Source organism: Neodiprion lecontei, chromosome 7 (assembly GCF_021901455.1).
Source record: "Neodiprion lecontei isolate iyNeoLeco1 chromosome 7, iyNeoLeco1.1, whole genome shotgun sequence".
NCBI lineage: Eukaryota > Metazoa > Arthropoda > Insecta > Hymenoptera > Diprionidae > Neodiprion > Neodiprion lecontei.
This window is the reverse complement of record NC_060266.1, coordinates 7020535-7037282: the sequence shown is the minus strand read 5'-3', so window position 1 is coordinate 7037282 and position 16748 is coordinate 7020535. Positions and strand designations below refer to the sequence as shown.

Here is a 16748-nt window from a genome sequence, read left to right as displayed (position 1 = left end):
AGTTGAAAGATGAAAATTGATCCCAACCGATTATCGAGGTCAAGTTGATTTGTAAAGCTAAAAACATAATATTGTTAATATGGTTTCAGTAAGTAATGAAGTTTATTTATTCGAATAAATTATACAGTGCAGATGTCTATGAAATGACATGAAAAGACGTCATATCTATTGAAGGGAGAAGAAAAATGCTACAGAATGTAAATTCAAGAATTTTTGGTCATAAGTTTTATAGTTATACATGTTATTTATACAGTTTTTATCGTTATACATTTCATATATGTTTTATAGTTATACATTTTCTTTATACAGTTTTTTATAGTCATACGTTTGATTTATACATTGGATATACAGACGAGATCCTCGTGCGCTCCACTTTACATCATGGGGGCGCACTAGGCGCGAAGGCTCATAGCGAAAAAAGTTCCTGAGCCGGGAAACTGAGGCATCCCGACACTCGACATCATTGGACTGACGAAGCGCAATCGCACGACAATTCCTATTTCACAAAGCGGGACGAATTTTGGATATTCTGCATTGCCGATCCGGTGGACCCAGAATTACCGACCGAGCCGGAGACCGTTCTGGATCGGCGAACTAAAAGGCATCGAGGGCTTGCCGGGACTGCGTCGATGCGTCCATCGTTGGCGTATCGGGCCCAATTGATGAGAGCGTCGAGTGCTGTGTTCGTCGTTATCGGCATGTTGAACCCATTGGACTAGCCGCTAAACTGAGTACCCATCATCGCAGGACTCATCACAGCGGAGATCTAACCAAGAAAGGTGAAGACAGTGTCTTTTAAATTGTGTATCTATAAAAAGATATTGCGACATGCGGCAGACATGCTGTATTGTATGAATCTGTGTATTCAAAGGCCTTGGACCGTTAATCGTCAATTAGATAGAAATTAAAATAAAAGAGAATAAAAGAGATCACAACGGGACTCGACAGAATTGCTTATCGCAGTTGAATTAAAATGAAAACTGCTTTCTTGTTGATTTATATCAATAAGTCGTGGACGATGAGGAAATTCAAGTTTAAGATATGCTTATTGGAATGTGATCAAATTTTGAATTCTTGTGGAAGTAAAAATCATTCCGAAATATAACAGAATTTTTTGCCCAAGTTTAAGAGGTGCGAGCATTCTATGTGACTCTGCTTCACGTGAACAACGTGAGAAAGAATATACTAATTCCAGTGTCCCCGCATAATTTTCCGAAGTTACCGCATCGTAGTTATCGACAATTAGATTAATTTCTTCGTTTTAATATAAATGATAACATATTTCGTTTTCGTAGATTGTTTTGTAGGCACGTTTCTGACTTTTGAAAAAGAAAATACAACTAATCGCCAATATGCAGTTTCTGGTTGCTCCCAAATAAGAAATAAAATAACATAACTCATGCAGACAATTTGATTATACCATGTAATACCGTAAGTCACGAATACTTTGGGAAAATTCTTCGAGGAAACGATTGGTTAGATCATGTTACACCTACTCTAGTAAAAAAAATTCACATGCCGTATGGTAGTTCCTAGCTCTAAACTAAAGATCCTTCGCTTTCGGTCGATGTTTTTCAAAGTAGAAATAGATTTTCAGGTCTTGTTCCATACAAAATTGAAAATATAGTGCCCTTATTCGTCATAATCAAACGCTCGTGCATACAAAAATTCTGAGTAATTGATTGATTTTCAAAAAATCGTAAACAGTCTTATATAACAAAAGTATATTACACTTTTTTTTTTACGAAGTATCAAATTGAGTTTGCGGTCGCCTAATCTCACAGTTTTGCGCGAGAACGCACACGCGCAGTACAGAAACCATTACTTTCAAAATTGGCTAGTTACCTGTTCAGTCATTCGCCTTCGGCGACCTGTGAATCGGACCGGTACGACGACGGATCCGCGATCCCATGTGACCACCGTTCTAAATGAATTCGGGAGGGGATGGCGGCATGCTTCGTGTGTTGCGCCGTCGGTTATGTAGGTGACGTAGCCCTCGAGGACGCTGTGGCTATGCTCGACCTGCTCGCGGTGGTTCGGAGCCGCGAATTCGAAGTACTCAATCACGCTTGCCTTGCACCGAGGTGACGGAGGTATTCCACACGCAGATTCCACGCCAGCTTTTTGCGAAACTCACGATTCGATGAAACCGCCGTCGAATCCAGCAGAGTCTCTGCGTTTATCTGGCTTAATTCTTCAAATTTTATCACTCGTTGAAAATTCCTTGGTTTGCTAGTTTTGCGACCCACTCCTTACAAACTGCTGATCACTTGCTACGGCCGGGCTTCATTATTGTAAAGTCAGCTGGGGTCTCTATTCTCATCTCACATCGATAGCCAGCCAATCAGTGAAAGGGAATTTCATGCTGAAAGAATTATCACCGGCTATACTCTTCGCTCAACCGTCAGTTGTACAATAGTACTGGCGTCAGGCTGTACTGTAATTAGGTACCTACCAATATTTTACCTGCGGATGAAATTTCCGCTCTTCACACTGTGTGACAGAGTGCCTGCACTTGATCATAATGTACGACATTTTTGGGGTTGTGACAAAGTTTCATCGAGTTGATCGAATTTTTTGAATTGCTGGTTCTTTTATATGAACTTTGTATATATATTCAAAGGACTGGTATCTCTGATTATATGATTAAAAATAACGATATTGCTTGTGTATTTGAAAATTTACTGTAGATTGTGAATTATTCTCACCTTCGTCATTCGTTTTATTTTCGACAGGAAGAATTTTTCAAAGGATTACGTGGTTTTCGAAAGTTGAAAAAAATGTGTGTTCTCAAATTTTTTTCGTAATGTAACAAAAGAAGTATTCTGTTTGAACTTAAGACTTATGAAAGAACTCCATCTGAACTATATTTCATAGAACATTTATTCAAAAATTAAATAATTAATAATTAAGCTTAATCTGAAAACCATAATCCAAATTTTTCCTGTTAGTAGATGAGTATAGCTAATGATTAAACGAAGGATTTATAAAAAAAATTGAAATTCGAATTTTTCGCAGAGCTTATGCAGAAAAGTATAATTTTTAGTACAATTTACACCATCTGCTGCCTTGTGAAAAAAGTTGTGATGGAAGAAAAAAAATCCTACATTTCATCACTAGCTATGATAGAAAATATTTGTTTTTTTGATTTAAGATGAAGCTTGTTTGACTTATCGTGTTCACTGAGAAAATACAGGGTGTCCGAAAACCAGTTCTAAACGGCTGAGTTATAGATATTTACGTATAGAATTTTTATGAAATATCGTTCAAGTGTCGTTCTTTCATGTGTCTTAAGTTTGAATAAAATATTTCTTTGACTTTCTCAAGACAACAAAACTGATGACATCATTGATTGGAACAATTTTTTTATCCTGCAACAACGTTTCCCAATATTTCAGGGAATTTTAAATAAATGAAAAAAAAAAAACATAGAAACCAAAATCGGAGAACTCTTTCGGATTTTGAATTATATTCGCTGTGACGCGGAATTTTGCTGTTACTCGGCCACCCGGAGAAGTGACCGAGAACTTTTCGTGTGCAGAACAATTTGGCGGTCCGCGATGTGAGCTGGAAAACTTAGATCTTACAAAAAATATTACGAGATTCCGTTGGACGTCTAGCATGGTCGACACGCCTCGTAATATTTACCTTCGCTAAACATCGGCTAATGTACTCGGTAACTCAGTACCGCGGAGAGGTGAGAGGTGATTTTGGAGGGAGAGAGAGAGAGAGACACTCGACAACAACACGCTACGTAACAAAAAAAATATATACATATTTCTGTTCCATAATAGAGGCGATACAGAAAAAAAAAAAATTCCAAATTCAAAATTCGCGATTCAGAATCAAACAACAAAGCCTTGGTTTAACTAACGTTTTTCTTATTCTATCGAGCTTTCAGCTCACTAACTAAAATCTAAACTCAGTACTCAAAAATCTCAAATACACAATCCCAAATTGCAAACCTACACGTACTCAAAAATACAGCAATAATTGCTACGAAACCGAAACTATCCCAGTTCTCAAAGGTATGCCGTCCCGGCTACCAAATAGACGGCGTTCTCAATACCAACCGCCTCGGAGCTTCGGCGTGACCGCGAGATGACTTGAATCTGAACTCGACAACTTAAATTAGGTTAAACCCTATTTCTTTACTCGACCTAAACGCAACTGAATCTCAACTGTACTGAATACTATCCTAGACTCGCCTCGACATGATGAAACTGCAATTAGATTGAACACAATCTTAACTGTAACTTGACTTAACTAAAACGAAATCTGAACAATACGCAACTCGACACACCATAAACCAAATCGTAACTCAAACATAATCAAAACTCGAAACAGTGAAATTCGCAACGCAACCGATACTAAACCGACATAACGACACTCGCATCGTGAACATGATTTGATCCGAAATTACAAACGCTAATTACACAAACGCTAACTCAATCACACGCAATCGCAACGGATCCGAACTCAAAACTTTCTCAAAGTTCTCAGGGACGTTATTAGCTAATTCAAACACTCTATTTCGGCAATTCGCGACCCACACGAGAGGCGACACTGAAAAACACGATACCGCAACTCGACCCTGTACAGCGGAATTCGGGCTGTACGTAAATTTGAAACGAGAATGACGCAACTCCATAAGTCGAAACTCGGGCTACGGTCACCAAGCAAAAGAATCGGCAAACGAATTTCGAGTACTTTCTGACAATGCAAATCCGAAATGACTCTCCGTTATTCGGCAAGCCTTTAGTCAATTCCTCTCGAAATTCGATGGCAAGTATATCAGCAGCGCTTACCGTTCCAGATCCAGCATACAAAAGCACCAACCCCCTTGTGATTTTTCGAAGGCTCCAAATTTCTCCAAACTCAATAGCAAACTCCTCGATATCAAAATCCTACCAGATAACGTCTTTACTACGCAATCGCCGGAACTCGAGTGAATTCAAAATCGAGGACCTGCCGCAACGCTGATCCCGGTACGCTACTTCCTACGCGACGTATACTCGCGAGGATACGCAACGCTTGATCCGTCATCGATTTAGTAGATTGCGCAACTCGACGCGCACCCGTCGGAGCAACGCGACGCAGAACTTGACGCTAGATCGTAATTTCGTCCTCCGCGCAGCTCTACGATGCTCGGCGGTGAGCGGGGTGGGGCTCCCTCGTCGCTAGTCGGTCCTTCGCAAGTTCGTCGGCCAGCTGTTGGCGGGGAAAACGGGGATGGCTGCGGAACGTCGGCCATGAGCGGAAATTGCGTCTGCCTCGGATTCCCGCGACGTAGGGATCTTCGATGGCTCCCCCTCCGCAGCGTCCTGATACGCAGCCATCCTTTCAACTTGGAGCGTTACTAATAATTTCATAGAAATTTTCAGTTATCAGGGTGTGATGAATTTACTAACCAATGAATAAATAGAAATCAAAACAAGTAACACAATTTATCTACCCTTCATATAATTGTTTATCATTTTACAAAATATATACATCAATAAATTCTCAGAAACTACAATGAGTCTCCCTAAATTCCAATTAGGTTTTAACATGTATAGAGAAGAATTAATTTCACATTGACAGGAGGACGGTTGAATAAAAACTTTATTCTTCCCGAAGGCGTTGTTAGTGAGTCGGCCACGTTCATTTTATGTTCATAATTCACAAGAGGTATCGACGATATTGTGATTGAACAGGGAAAATAATGAAGATAAGAACAATGATACAATAAAACTTTTTATTTTCTTGGCCAAGTGTTATGTATGAGTCTTTACGTGCGTATGTTTGGTGACCGATTGACTGCCAGACTGACCGTAATCCTCGCCTAATCGTAAGCCTATCATTTCAATGGAATAAATTTTTGGATTTCGGTCCGCCATTTTGAATCTCGAAATCTGATTCCAGATTCGTGATCATTGACTGTAAAAACCTTTAATCGAGTTGATGTTTGAAAAAATCGAATAGACAATGAGATGATTACATGATGTCACAGCGGATTCCAATCAATATTTGGTAGAAAATTTAAATCTTAGTAAAATATGAAAACAATAAAGTATAATCATTAAGCTTTGTCCGCGGTAAGCTTGTTAAATAGTGTCACAATCCGTTCGGGATTTTGTCTCAATGTGTTGTATAATTATAAATGGTCAAAACGCTCAGTATTGATTTAAATATAAATAAATAACTGTGATATTATAAATATGTTGTTATTATTGTTATTATTATCGCAGCTGGAGAAGAGTTTGAAATCGGCAAGTTCAACGGCTGGCTCACAGTCAGCCCAAACCAACTTGTTTATTATTCTATAATGATTCAATTCAAATTTTTAGTAATTTCTCATACTATATTATATGTAATAACATCTCATACATACAATTCATTCATTCTTAAAATAAACGTTACATTGGTTTCTTTTGTTCGTTCCAGTATGCTTTTACTATACATCGAGTCATTTAAATACTAACTGTCATATTTTCCAAGTTTATTTCGTCTTATATTCTATTAGCCTTTACACCATTTATCATATTGATTCGCTTTAATAATTCTATGCAGACTAGTTTCACATTTAAGGAAGTAACGCAGGAAATAGAATTGATGGACAGAAAAATACCAAACTTGACAGAATGTTCGATTACAATGTAAAAAGAACTCAAACAAATTTTTATGATCCGAGGTGGGTTTTTACGCGAGATATTTGTAATTCTTTTTATATCTTTACAAGCCACTTCAACATGGCCTCTTATGAGAAATGACGGAGTTAGCTGCACATTATTCCTTACATCTCCGTAATTGATGGATAGATCAGAATGAAATGTAAACAGCAGAGAGATGAAATATTCAGAATCATTTATCCGGCTTAAAAATATTCAAAGGTGACTTATGATAGGAATAATAAAAACAATAAAAAGTACTAATAGCGAATTTTCGGACCCTCGCTAAAAATATTGCAACGTCGCATATTCGAGGTTATGAGCGCGCATTTTGAAATTTCAACGTATGTGACAGCTCGTGCAGGCTATTACATTTTTTATAATTCTTCGTTTTTTGTTTACACGACGTATTTTACCTTTCCAATAAAATCTAGGCTTCTTTTCTTTAGGCATATCGAACTGGCGCTTGAAAGAAATTCACTGATACCGCCGATGAGCTGTCGACGGCATATTTGACACATATATACACGCGCACGCAATCAATGAGAAGCGATGTTGCCAGATTAAGTACTACTTAGTGGGTAGTTGCGTTACTTCCTTAAGCAATTTATAAATTACGGAAAGGGAAATTTGCGTATTGAATTGCAAACTGTTGGTAATAATTACACAATCCAAAAAACTGTTACAACTATTCAAGATTTGTTGGTTTAGAAAAATTCCGTATCATCCCAATTCCGAGAAGAGGAACAGACTCATGAAATAACAATGATTTGTCAAGCCGTAACACGTAGTGTAAAACAATATATTAATGACCGATCAAATATGTTTTTCAAGTGATTTATGTCGTCGTGAAAATGTGGTGTTGATGTAATCAGAAGATCATCAATACAGGTGGTTAAAATTTCTGAATATTCTTCACCGAATGATAAATTAAATGCTGGAATAAAACCATTTCCGGCAATTTTTAAACCAAATGGTATTCCTTTAAATTGGTATTCTGATGTATTGTAAAGTAACGCCGAGTATTTTCGAAATTCTGGAAATAATGGTGTTTGCCAGTAGCCGTGTGTTAAATGAATTTCTGACACGAACTTGAGCCCGTGGTATTTATGAATCAATTCTTTGACTTTTGATTGAGTTTCATCATCAGAGTCGATTGTTTCATTTAAAAATCTGGCATCTCAGCATATTCATCCCTTGTCATCCTTTTTTGCACCACTCTCAGTGGGCTGCAATGAGAATTGTAAGATCTTTCAATCATATCGGCGTCTAACATTCATTTACCATCTAAGTACGTCTGAATCTGCTCTAAAAAAAAAACCTCGGTCTCTTTGTTGACATTTAAATTCATTAAAGCTATGTTGTCACAAATTTCGTCAGACAAATCATGATCGTCTCTTATATCATATCTTCCATCTAAATCTTGAATACTTTTCTTCTTATTAAGAATATCATCTATTTTAACATCTGTAAGTATTTATTTCTTTACCGGAGTTGATTTTTCTCTAATTGCTGTTAATACGGAAATATAACTTACAAATAAAACAATTATTTCACATTGATCCTCTGGGCATTTGAACAACACTTCAGAAATGCAGGTAATCTAGTCTAATCTAGAAACCGAAATTCATCGCGTTTCCTCCAAGTTTAAATTTTGTCTATCGCTATGATTATTTGATACCACGTTATCATTACCTACAATTACTGGTGGATATTGCATGTATGGAAAAACAATTTCATTATTTTATGGATAACTATTTACTTAACGGTTTTTACTATTTGGATGAACGCTTGGTTTGTTCTAATAGTTCATAAGATTGAGAAATAACATTTCACTGATTTATTGACACATATTGATAATCATGACTTGGTTTTGTATAGCATACGCGTTTGAACTCTCGTCGTTGTTTACATATCTCCCGGCTTAGTGAGGATTAACTTGACGTTACATGTTGTGACCAGGGTTCATTTGACTAGTATTGTCCTTGAATTTTTTTTCACTCCACTGGTCTTCCTTATGTCTTGCTTCATATACCGCATCCAATATCCGACAATGCTTGCACTATCTCATTTTGATTCCCAAAATTTGCTGATGCAAGAGCCTCTCTAACTCTAATCACCATTCCCTATATTATTGTGAAATGATTTTATTGAAATGATTAGTCCATAACTTTTCAATTTGCTGTTAACAATAATTCTGTAACGTACCATCACATGATCCATATTCGCGTAATTCCTTCTACCTTTATTTGTAACTGTATCGAATGAGATCCTTTGAAAAACACATTTTCAAAACCTTTAAACTCGAAAAATCGTTCTCTTCCATGTGCTTTCAGCAACAAACAATTGACCCTCAAATGTAATATGTTTGAGTTTTAAATAATTTTAACGCATCTTCCATAGACTCATTTGAATTTATGTTTCCTTCTTCAAAAAATTTCAATATTTTGATGTTAATTCGCATTTGTTGTATATTTGTTAGTGATCCGCTAATTTTACTATTTTCATTGCTGACTTGATGTTGATTGGTATTTGATATTGAATTTTCTATTTCTCTTCTTTGCAAGTCATTTTGCTTACGTAATTCCTCTGATTCTGCAGAGACATTTTCGGTTTGTTGCTGTCGCGCAAACATCTGCTCCATCATCTGTTTCAACTCTTTTTTCAACTGTTTCGCTCCTTCCTTCGTTGTTGCTTCTTTGACCGTCTTAGTTTCGAGTTTATCGTCCGTCTCGGCGATTTTGTCCTCTATTTGCAGCTTCTTGTCTTTCGATCTGGTTGAAACAGGTGAGTGTTTAACATTCATAGAAATAAAATAAAATATACACATACATACCTTCTAAATACGTTCGTTCAATTAATATTACATATGCTTTGTTTTCTCTTTTATTTGGGCGCCGATGTGATGAATTTATTGATCAACGAAAAAATAGCGAACGAAACATGAAACTGTACAACTCAACTAATCTCTATATCACTGTTTATTCTTTTCACATACACGCATCAACGAACACTTGGAAACTACAATGAGTCTCCTTAAATTTCAAATAGGTTCAAATATACGGAGAGGATTTTTTTCACCCTGACATCAGGGCAATGAAATGAAAACCCATGTTTACCCATCAATCGTCGATCATTCCATCCATGGAGACTAGAGGTAAGGAGGCCGAACACATATGACGGAATCGTCGAAAAGTGCACGTGAAAGTGATGAAAGATCTTATAGTTCGGGATGTATCCGCAAGCGATACCAGCGCCTGGTTACGAATAGGATACATACGTGAGGATCGACGATTCAAAATCACCGCGCTGACGGAGTCGCAGTGGTAGCGCCGCCAGACGGGTACAATCCGCGGATTGTTCATCACTTTCACAGTCCATTTTGCCAGCATTGCGTTCGGTCTCCTTACCTCTAGTCTCCGTGATTCCGTCGTCAGAACAAGAACCGACACCAGCCTCCTGGCACTCACCACTGCTCGTATACTAAAAAATTGTACGCATTTTGTCCCCGTTTTTTAGTTCCTCTACGTGGCGCTAGTAGACTGCTGATACGCTCGCTGCCCTCGATGACCGTGCTCAAGCTTGTCAGACATCTACTAGCGTGTGTCAGGGGGCTGACCGACATTGCACGATCCATCTTGGTACACATCTTGGTGTTCGTATGAATTGAAATTCAGAGTAACTGTAATACATCACGAATGCACTAATTTTGATCGTGATGAAATAGATGTTCCGTATATGAGACAGTATTTAACGCAGTGTTCTGATTTAAAAACCTAAAACGGCGATTGTCGGCGATTTTTTTTTTCTTTTTTGATAGGGAGAAATAGAGCACAGCTTCTTGAAACTTCGAATGTATTTAACAAACATTTGGAAGGTACGAGCAAAAATTTTTATCATTGTACTGTCGCAGAACGGGAGAATATATCTTGAGTCAACGGCTGACCATCGGAGGGCCTAGCCGCTTGAGTCTGGAATCGGCAGGAAAGATAAAATGCGTATTTCTTGTCTGAAATGTGAGAACTAGAATCATTATGCCTCATATCATAACATCGTACATCATACATCGTACATCATACATCATACATCATCATACATAATATGAAAGGTCGAAACCAAAGTTTGGATGTCGGATGTTCAGAAAGTGACGTCACCAATTCAAAATCAGCTAGCCGAATTCCTCAGTCGGGAAACAACCGCGCAGTAGAGCGGACGTATGAGAATCGCGCTCCGCAGATTTCGAGTACCGGGTTCTCTACCTCCTGGATCCTGCCCTTCGGGTCCGCTACCTGGTAAGACTCGCCTTTCAGGAGAAGAGTTCCGTAATTTCTTTGCTCCAGGTCCGCCACCTAGTGGAACTGGACTTTTAGGAAAAGCGCTCCGAAGTTTCTGCGCTCAAGGTCCACTACCTGCAGGAACTCGACTTCCGGGACAAAGGCTCCGTGGTTCCTGCGCTCCAGGTCGCTACCTGGTGAAACTCGACTTCCAGAACATGCGCTCCGTAGATCTGGCTGTCCAGGTTCGTGACCTCGTGACTTTTGACCAAGCGCTGTGTAGTTTCTACGGTCCAGGTCCGCTTCCTGGTGAAACTCGACTTTCAGAACAAGAGCTCCGTAGTTCTGGCAGTCCAGGTCCTTGACCTAATGATTTTTGCCCTTCCGGGCTAATTTTTAAGTTTACAAGTTTGATTGTTGAAAACGTCATGTGTTGTACTATCGAACCAATAGCCAATGAAATTGCAATAATTTTGTATAATTTTCTTATAAACTTCTTGGTAAAATTTATCGGTGAAAAAATTATACTATTGCTTACACAATATTTTTGCTGAGTTTTAATACAAAAAATATTTATTAGTATTCGAGGTATGACCCCGGGTGGTTAGCGGTCGCTGCGGGTGATCGAGGTAGACGAGGAGGAGGAGGACGTGGAAGACGAGGCGAGCAAAGTGGACGAAGAGGACGAGGATTTGTGCTCGATGAGTAAGACTTTTTTATAAAATTTGATGGTGATTGTGATTATATTTCATGAAAAATATGTCAATCTTGTCGTGTTTACAATAAATTATTTCAATTCATTTTTCGCGCAAGCACATATTCAGTAGCTTCAAATGCGCTGATTAATTTATTACATATTGATTAATTAATTAATTATGTTTATCCTTACACAATATTTTTGATGTCTTCTTATACTGAAAACATTCATTACTATTCCAGGTATAACCCGAGGTGATTAGCAGTAGTGGTTGGAGGTGGTTGGAGGTGGATGAGGAGGAGGACGAGGAAGACGAGGAGAACAAGGTGGACAAGGAGGACGAGGATTTGTGTTCGGTGAGTAAAACATTTTTATAATATTTGATGGAAATTGTAATTATATTTCATCAAAAATATTTCAAACTCGTCATGCTTACAACAAATTATTTCAATTCATTTTTCGCGCAAGAACATATTCAGTAGCTTCAAATGCGCTAGTAAAATTGATTACACATTAATTATTCAATTAATTATATTAATTCTTACACGATATTTTTGATGTGTTCTCTTACTGAAAATATTTATTACTATTCAAGGTATAACCTGAGGTGGTCTTCGGTGGTTGTTGGAGGTGGACGAGGAGGAGCACGAGGAAGACGAGGAAAACAAGGTGGACGAGGAGGACGAGGATTTGTGCTCGGTGAATAAGACATTTTTATAATATCGGATGGTGATTGTAATTATATTTCATCGAAAATATGTCAAACTTGTCATGTTTACAATAAATTATTTCAATTCATTTTTCGCGCAAGCACATATTCAGTAGCTTCAAATGCGTTGATGAATTTATTACATATTAATTAATTATATTAATCCTTACACAATATTTTTGATGTGTTCTTATACTGAAAATATTTATTACTATTCCAGGTATAACCCGAGGTGATTAGCAGTAGTCGTTGGAGGTGGATACATATATACACATATTTAAACCTAGATTTTTACAATAAACACAGAGGTTTTAGTATATTCACATACGGATTTCTGTGTATAGGTATACTTGAAATAAAATATCCTTATCTCTAATACGGAGTTCTTCGTAATTCGCATTTGTTCCTGTAACCCAATGTCCTACATACGATGGCAAAAATCGAGATCCAACTCAACTGAGTCTCAAAGCCCTGTTGACATAAAAGCAGCTATTTGATAGAAATTATAGTTTATAGTTTACACAGCCCATTGCATGATATTTCATTATAAATACATATGTTTCAATGTATTTAGGAATAATCTATCAAATATACAGAGGTCATGTGCAAATAATAAATGAATTTGACCGCAGTTTGATGTATTCATTAGAGCTTTAACAATAAATTTAAGCTTTGTTACTTCTTTTATTTTATTATGGATAATCAAAAACATTTCCGACTATTCGTGCTGTGGAAGCATGGGGATTAAACCAAATGTAGCAAAAGATTAGAAACAGTGTATATAGAGTACGGGTATTTTTCTAGTAATACAAACACGTGCCGCTAGCTTAGTTTTGACATATCTAGAATACCACGCCTTGCAAATTAGCTTTCCAGACAGAGATGAATGAGGAATTTTAAGGACTGCATTGTCGTTGTTGAATACTCTATGCCTCATGGGAAAAAAAAATCTGTAACGATGAAATTGATGGACCGGATCATCGTCGACTTCAACTTTTGAAATGTCCTACCATTTCCGAACACCTCCAACCATCCTATTTACCTACATTACTAGATAAGCTATGATATGAAAAGAGAAGAATGATTCATTTCGAAATGGGATTCTATTCGACACGCGCTCGATGTATCCCATAACAATAATATTGAAAATTATTCCAACAACTTTTCATTTGCTCTCTCGATCTTGAATTTTCATAGGCATAGAATCGAAACGCTGTTTTAGCTGGTCGCAAGTGATGTATCTGCGTTGGGTGGAGGAGCGGAATTGTTTTTCGAAAAGTATTCGGATGAAAAAAATTCAGAGTAACTGTAATACGTCACGGATGCGCTAATTTTGAACGAGATGAAATGGATGCTTCGTATATGAGACAGTATTTAACGCCGCGTAGTGATTTAAAGACCTAAAAAGGTGATAGGGAGAGAAAGAACGAAGCTTCTTAACACTTCGAGTGTTTTTTAACACACATTTGAAAGTTACGAGCAAAATTTTTCATCGCCAACTGTCGCAGAACGGCAGCGTTATTAGCCGACCCGTTCACTGAAGAATATATCTTCAGTCAACGGCTGACCATCGAAGAGCCTGGCCGCTTGAGTCTGGAATCAGCAGGAGAGATAAAGTGTGTATTTCTTGTATGAAACGTGAAAACTAAAATCATTATGCATCATATCATATCATCGTACATCATACATCATACATCATACATCGTACATCATACATCATCATACATAGTATCAAAGTTCGAAACGATAGTTTGGATGTCGGATGTTCAGAAAGTGACGTCACCAATTCAAAATCAGCTAGCAGAATTCCTCAGTCTGGAAACAACCGCGCAGTAGAGCGGACGGATGAGAGTCGCGCTCCGCAAATTTCGAGTACCGGGTTCTCAACCTCCCGGATCCCGCGCTTCGAGTCCGCTACGCGGTGAAACTCGACTTCCAGGATAAGCGCTCCGTGGTTCCTGGTTCATGTTTACAATAAATTATTTCAATTCGTTTTTCGCGCAAGCCCAAATTCGGTAGCTGTCAGTCTGCTAATAAAATTTCTCGACTTCCAGGATGAGCGCTCCGTGGTTCCTGGTTCACGTTTACAATAAATTATTTCAATTCGTTTTTCGCGCAAGCCCAAATTCGGTAGCTGTCAGTCCGCTAATAAAATTTCTCGACTTCCAGGATAAGCGCTCCGTGGTTCCTGGTTCATGTTTACAATAAATTATTTCAATTCGTTTTTCGCGCAAGCCCAAATTCGGTAGCTGTCAGTCCGCTAATAAAATTTCTCGACTTCCAGGATAAGCGCTCCGTGGTTCCTGGTTCATGTTTACAATAAATTATTTCAATTCGTTTTTCGCGCAACCCCTAATTCGGTAGCTGTCAGTCCGCTAATAAAATTTCTCGACTTCCAGGATAAGCGCTCCGTGGTTCCTGGTTCATGTTTACAATAAATTATTTCAATTCGTTTTTCGCGCAACCCCAAATTCGGTAGCTGTCAGTCTGCTAATAAAATTTCTCGACTTCCAGGATGAGCGCTCCGTGGTTCCTGGTTCACGTTTACAATAAATTATTTCAATTCGTTTTTCGCGCAAGCCCAAATTCGGTAGCTGTCAGTCCGCTAATAAAATTTCTCGACTTCCAGGATAAGCGCTCCGTGGTTCCTGGTTCACGTTTACAATAAATTATTTCAATTCGTTTTTCGCGCAACCCCAAATTCGGTAGCTGTCAGTCCGCTAATAAAATTTCTCGACTTCCAGGATTAGCGCTCCGTGGTTCCTGGTTCATGTTTACAATAAATTATTTCAATTCGTTTTTCGCGCAACCCCTAATTCGGTAGCTGTCAGTCCGCTAATAAAATTTCTCGACTTCCAGGATAAGCGCTCCGTGGTTCCTGGTTCACGTTTACAATAAATTATTTCAATTCGTTTTTCGCGCAACCCCAAATTCGGTAGCTGTCAGTCCGCTAATAAAATTTCTCGACTTCCAGGATAAGCGCTCCGTGGTTCCTGGTTCATGTTTACAATAAATTATTTCAATTCGTTTTTCGCGCAACCCCTAATTCGGTAGCTGTCAGTCCGCTAATAAAATTTCTCGACTTCCAGGATAAGCGCTCCGTGGTTCCTGGTTCATGTTTACAATAAATTATTTCAATTCGTTTTTCGCGCAACCCCAAATTCGGTAGCTGTCAGTCCGCTAATAAAATTTCTCGACTTCCAGGATAAGCGCTCCGTGGTTCCTGGTTCATGTTTACAATAAATTATTTCAATTCGTTTTTCGCGCAACCCCAAATTCGGTAGCTGTCAGTCCGCTAATAAAATTTCTCGACTTCCAGGATAAGCGCTCCGTGGTTCCTGGTTCATGTTTACAATAAATTATTTCAATTCGTTTTTCGCGCAACCCCAAATTCGGTAGCTGTCTGTACGCTAATAAAATTTCTATAACTTTATAATCTTCTCATAATCTTTCTGGTAGATAATATCGATAAAAAAATTACATCAAACCTTACACATTATTTTTGATTTGTTCTCATGCTGAAAATATTTATCAGTATTCGAGGTATAACTCGAGGTGGTTGGCGGTGGTCGTTGGGGGTGGTTAGGGGTGGTTGCGGATAATCTCGGTGATTCAGGCGGAGGGAGACGAGGATTTGTGCTCGGTGAGTAAAACACTTTTATAATAGTTGACGGCAATTATAATTATATTTCATCTGAAATATTTCAAACTGGTCATGTTTACATTGAATTATTTCAATTCATTTTTCGCGCAAGCACATATTCAGTAGCTATGAATAAACTTATATAATTCATTATATTATTAATTAATTAATTACTCAATTGCTCAATTATATTAATCGTTACACAATATTTTCGATGTGTTCTTATACTGAAAATATTTATTACTATTCAAGGTATAACCTGACGTGGTTGAAGGTGGTCGGAGGTGAACGAGGAGGAGGATGAGGAGGACGAGGAGGACGAGGATTTGTGCTGGGTGAGTAAAACACTTTTATAATATTTGATGGCAATTGTAATTATATTTCATCTGAAATATTACAAACTTGTCACGTTTACAATAAATTATTTCAATTCATTTTTCGTGCAAGCACATATTCAGTAGCTATGAATAATCTTATACAATTTATTATATTATTAATTAATTAATTAATATTCTTATAATATTTGATGGCAATTGTAATTATATTTCATCTGAAATATTACAAACTTGTCACGTTTACAATAAATTATTTCAATTCATTTTTCGTGCAAGCACATATTCAGTAGCTATGAATAATCTTATACAATTTATTACATTATTAATTAATTGATTAATTACATTAATCCTTACACAATATTTTTGATGTGTTCCTATACTAAAAATATTCATTACTATTCCAGGTATTACCCGAGGTGGTCGGAGGTGGACGAGGAGGA

The 16748-nt window shown here is 37.7% G+C and overlaps 1 protein-coding gene and 2 long non-coding RNA genes across 3 annotated transcripts; 2 read left to right on the top strand and 1 right to left on the bottom strand.

The window, feature by feature from the left end:
- Positions 1-629: 629 nt before the first annotated feature.
- Positions 630-11893, top strand: LOC124295415. The gene is made up of 5 exons (XM_046745361.1): positions 630-633; positions 720-779; positions 10991-11169; positions 11505-11629; positions 11864-11893. The coding sequence occupies exons 1-5, from the start codon at positions 630-632 to the stop codon at positions 11877-11879; spliced, it is 384 nt and encodes a 127-aa protein (XP_046601317.1). The 3' UTR covers positions 11880-11893.
- Positions 8350-9862, bottom strand: LOC124295514. Its single transcript, XR_006905467.1, has 3 exons — positions 9487-9862; positions 8859-9424; positions 8350-8776 (listed from the first exon to the last, which is right to left on the bottom strand). It is a non-coding gene; the product is annotated as an uncharacterized LOC124295514 (long non-coding RNA).
- Positions 11894-12468: 575 nt separating the features above from the next.
- Positions 12469-16748, top strand: LOC124295519. The gene is made up of 3 exons (XR_006905474.1): positions 12469-12585; positions 15886-15895; positions 16725-16748. It is a non-coding gene; the product is annotated as an uncharacterized LOC124295519 (long non-coding RNA).

Coding starts and splice junctions, on each gene's coding strand:
- LOC124295415 (XM_046745361.1), top strand. Junction 780..10,990: donor CGGAGATCTAACCAAGAAAG/GTGAAGACAGTG, acceptor TCTTTGCTCCAG/GTCCGCCACCTAGTGGAACT. Junction 11,170..11,504: donor CCGTAGATCTGGCTGTCCAG/GTTCGTGACCTC, acceptor AATATTTATTAG/TATTCGAGGTATGACCCCGG.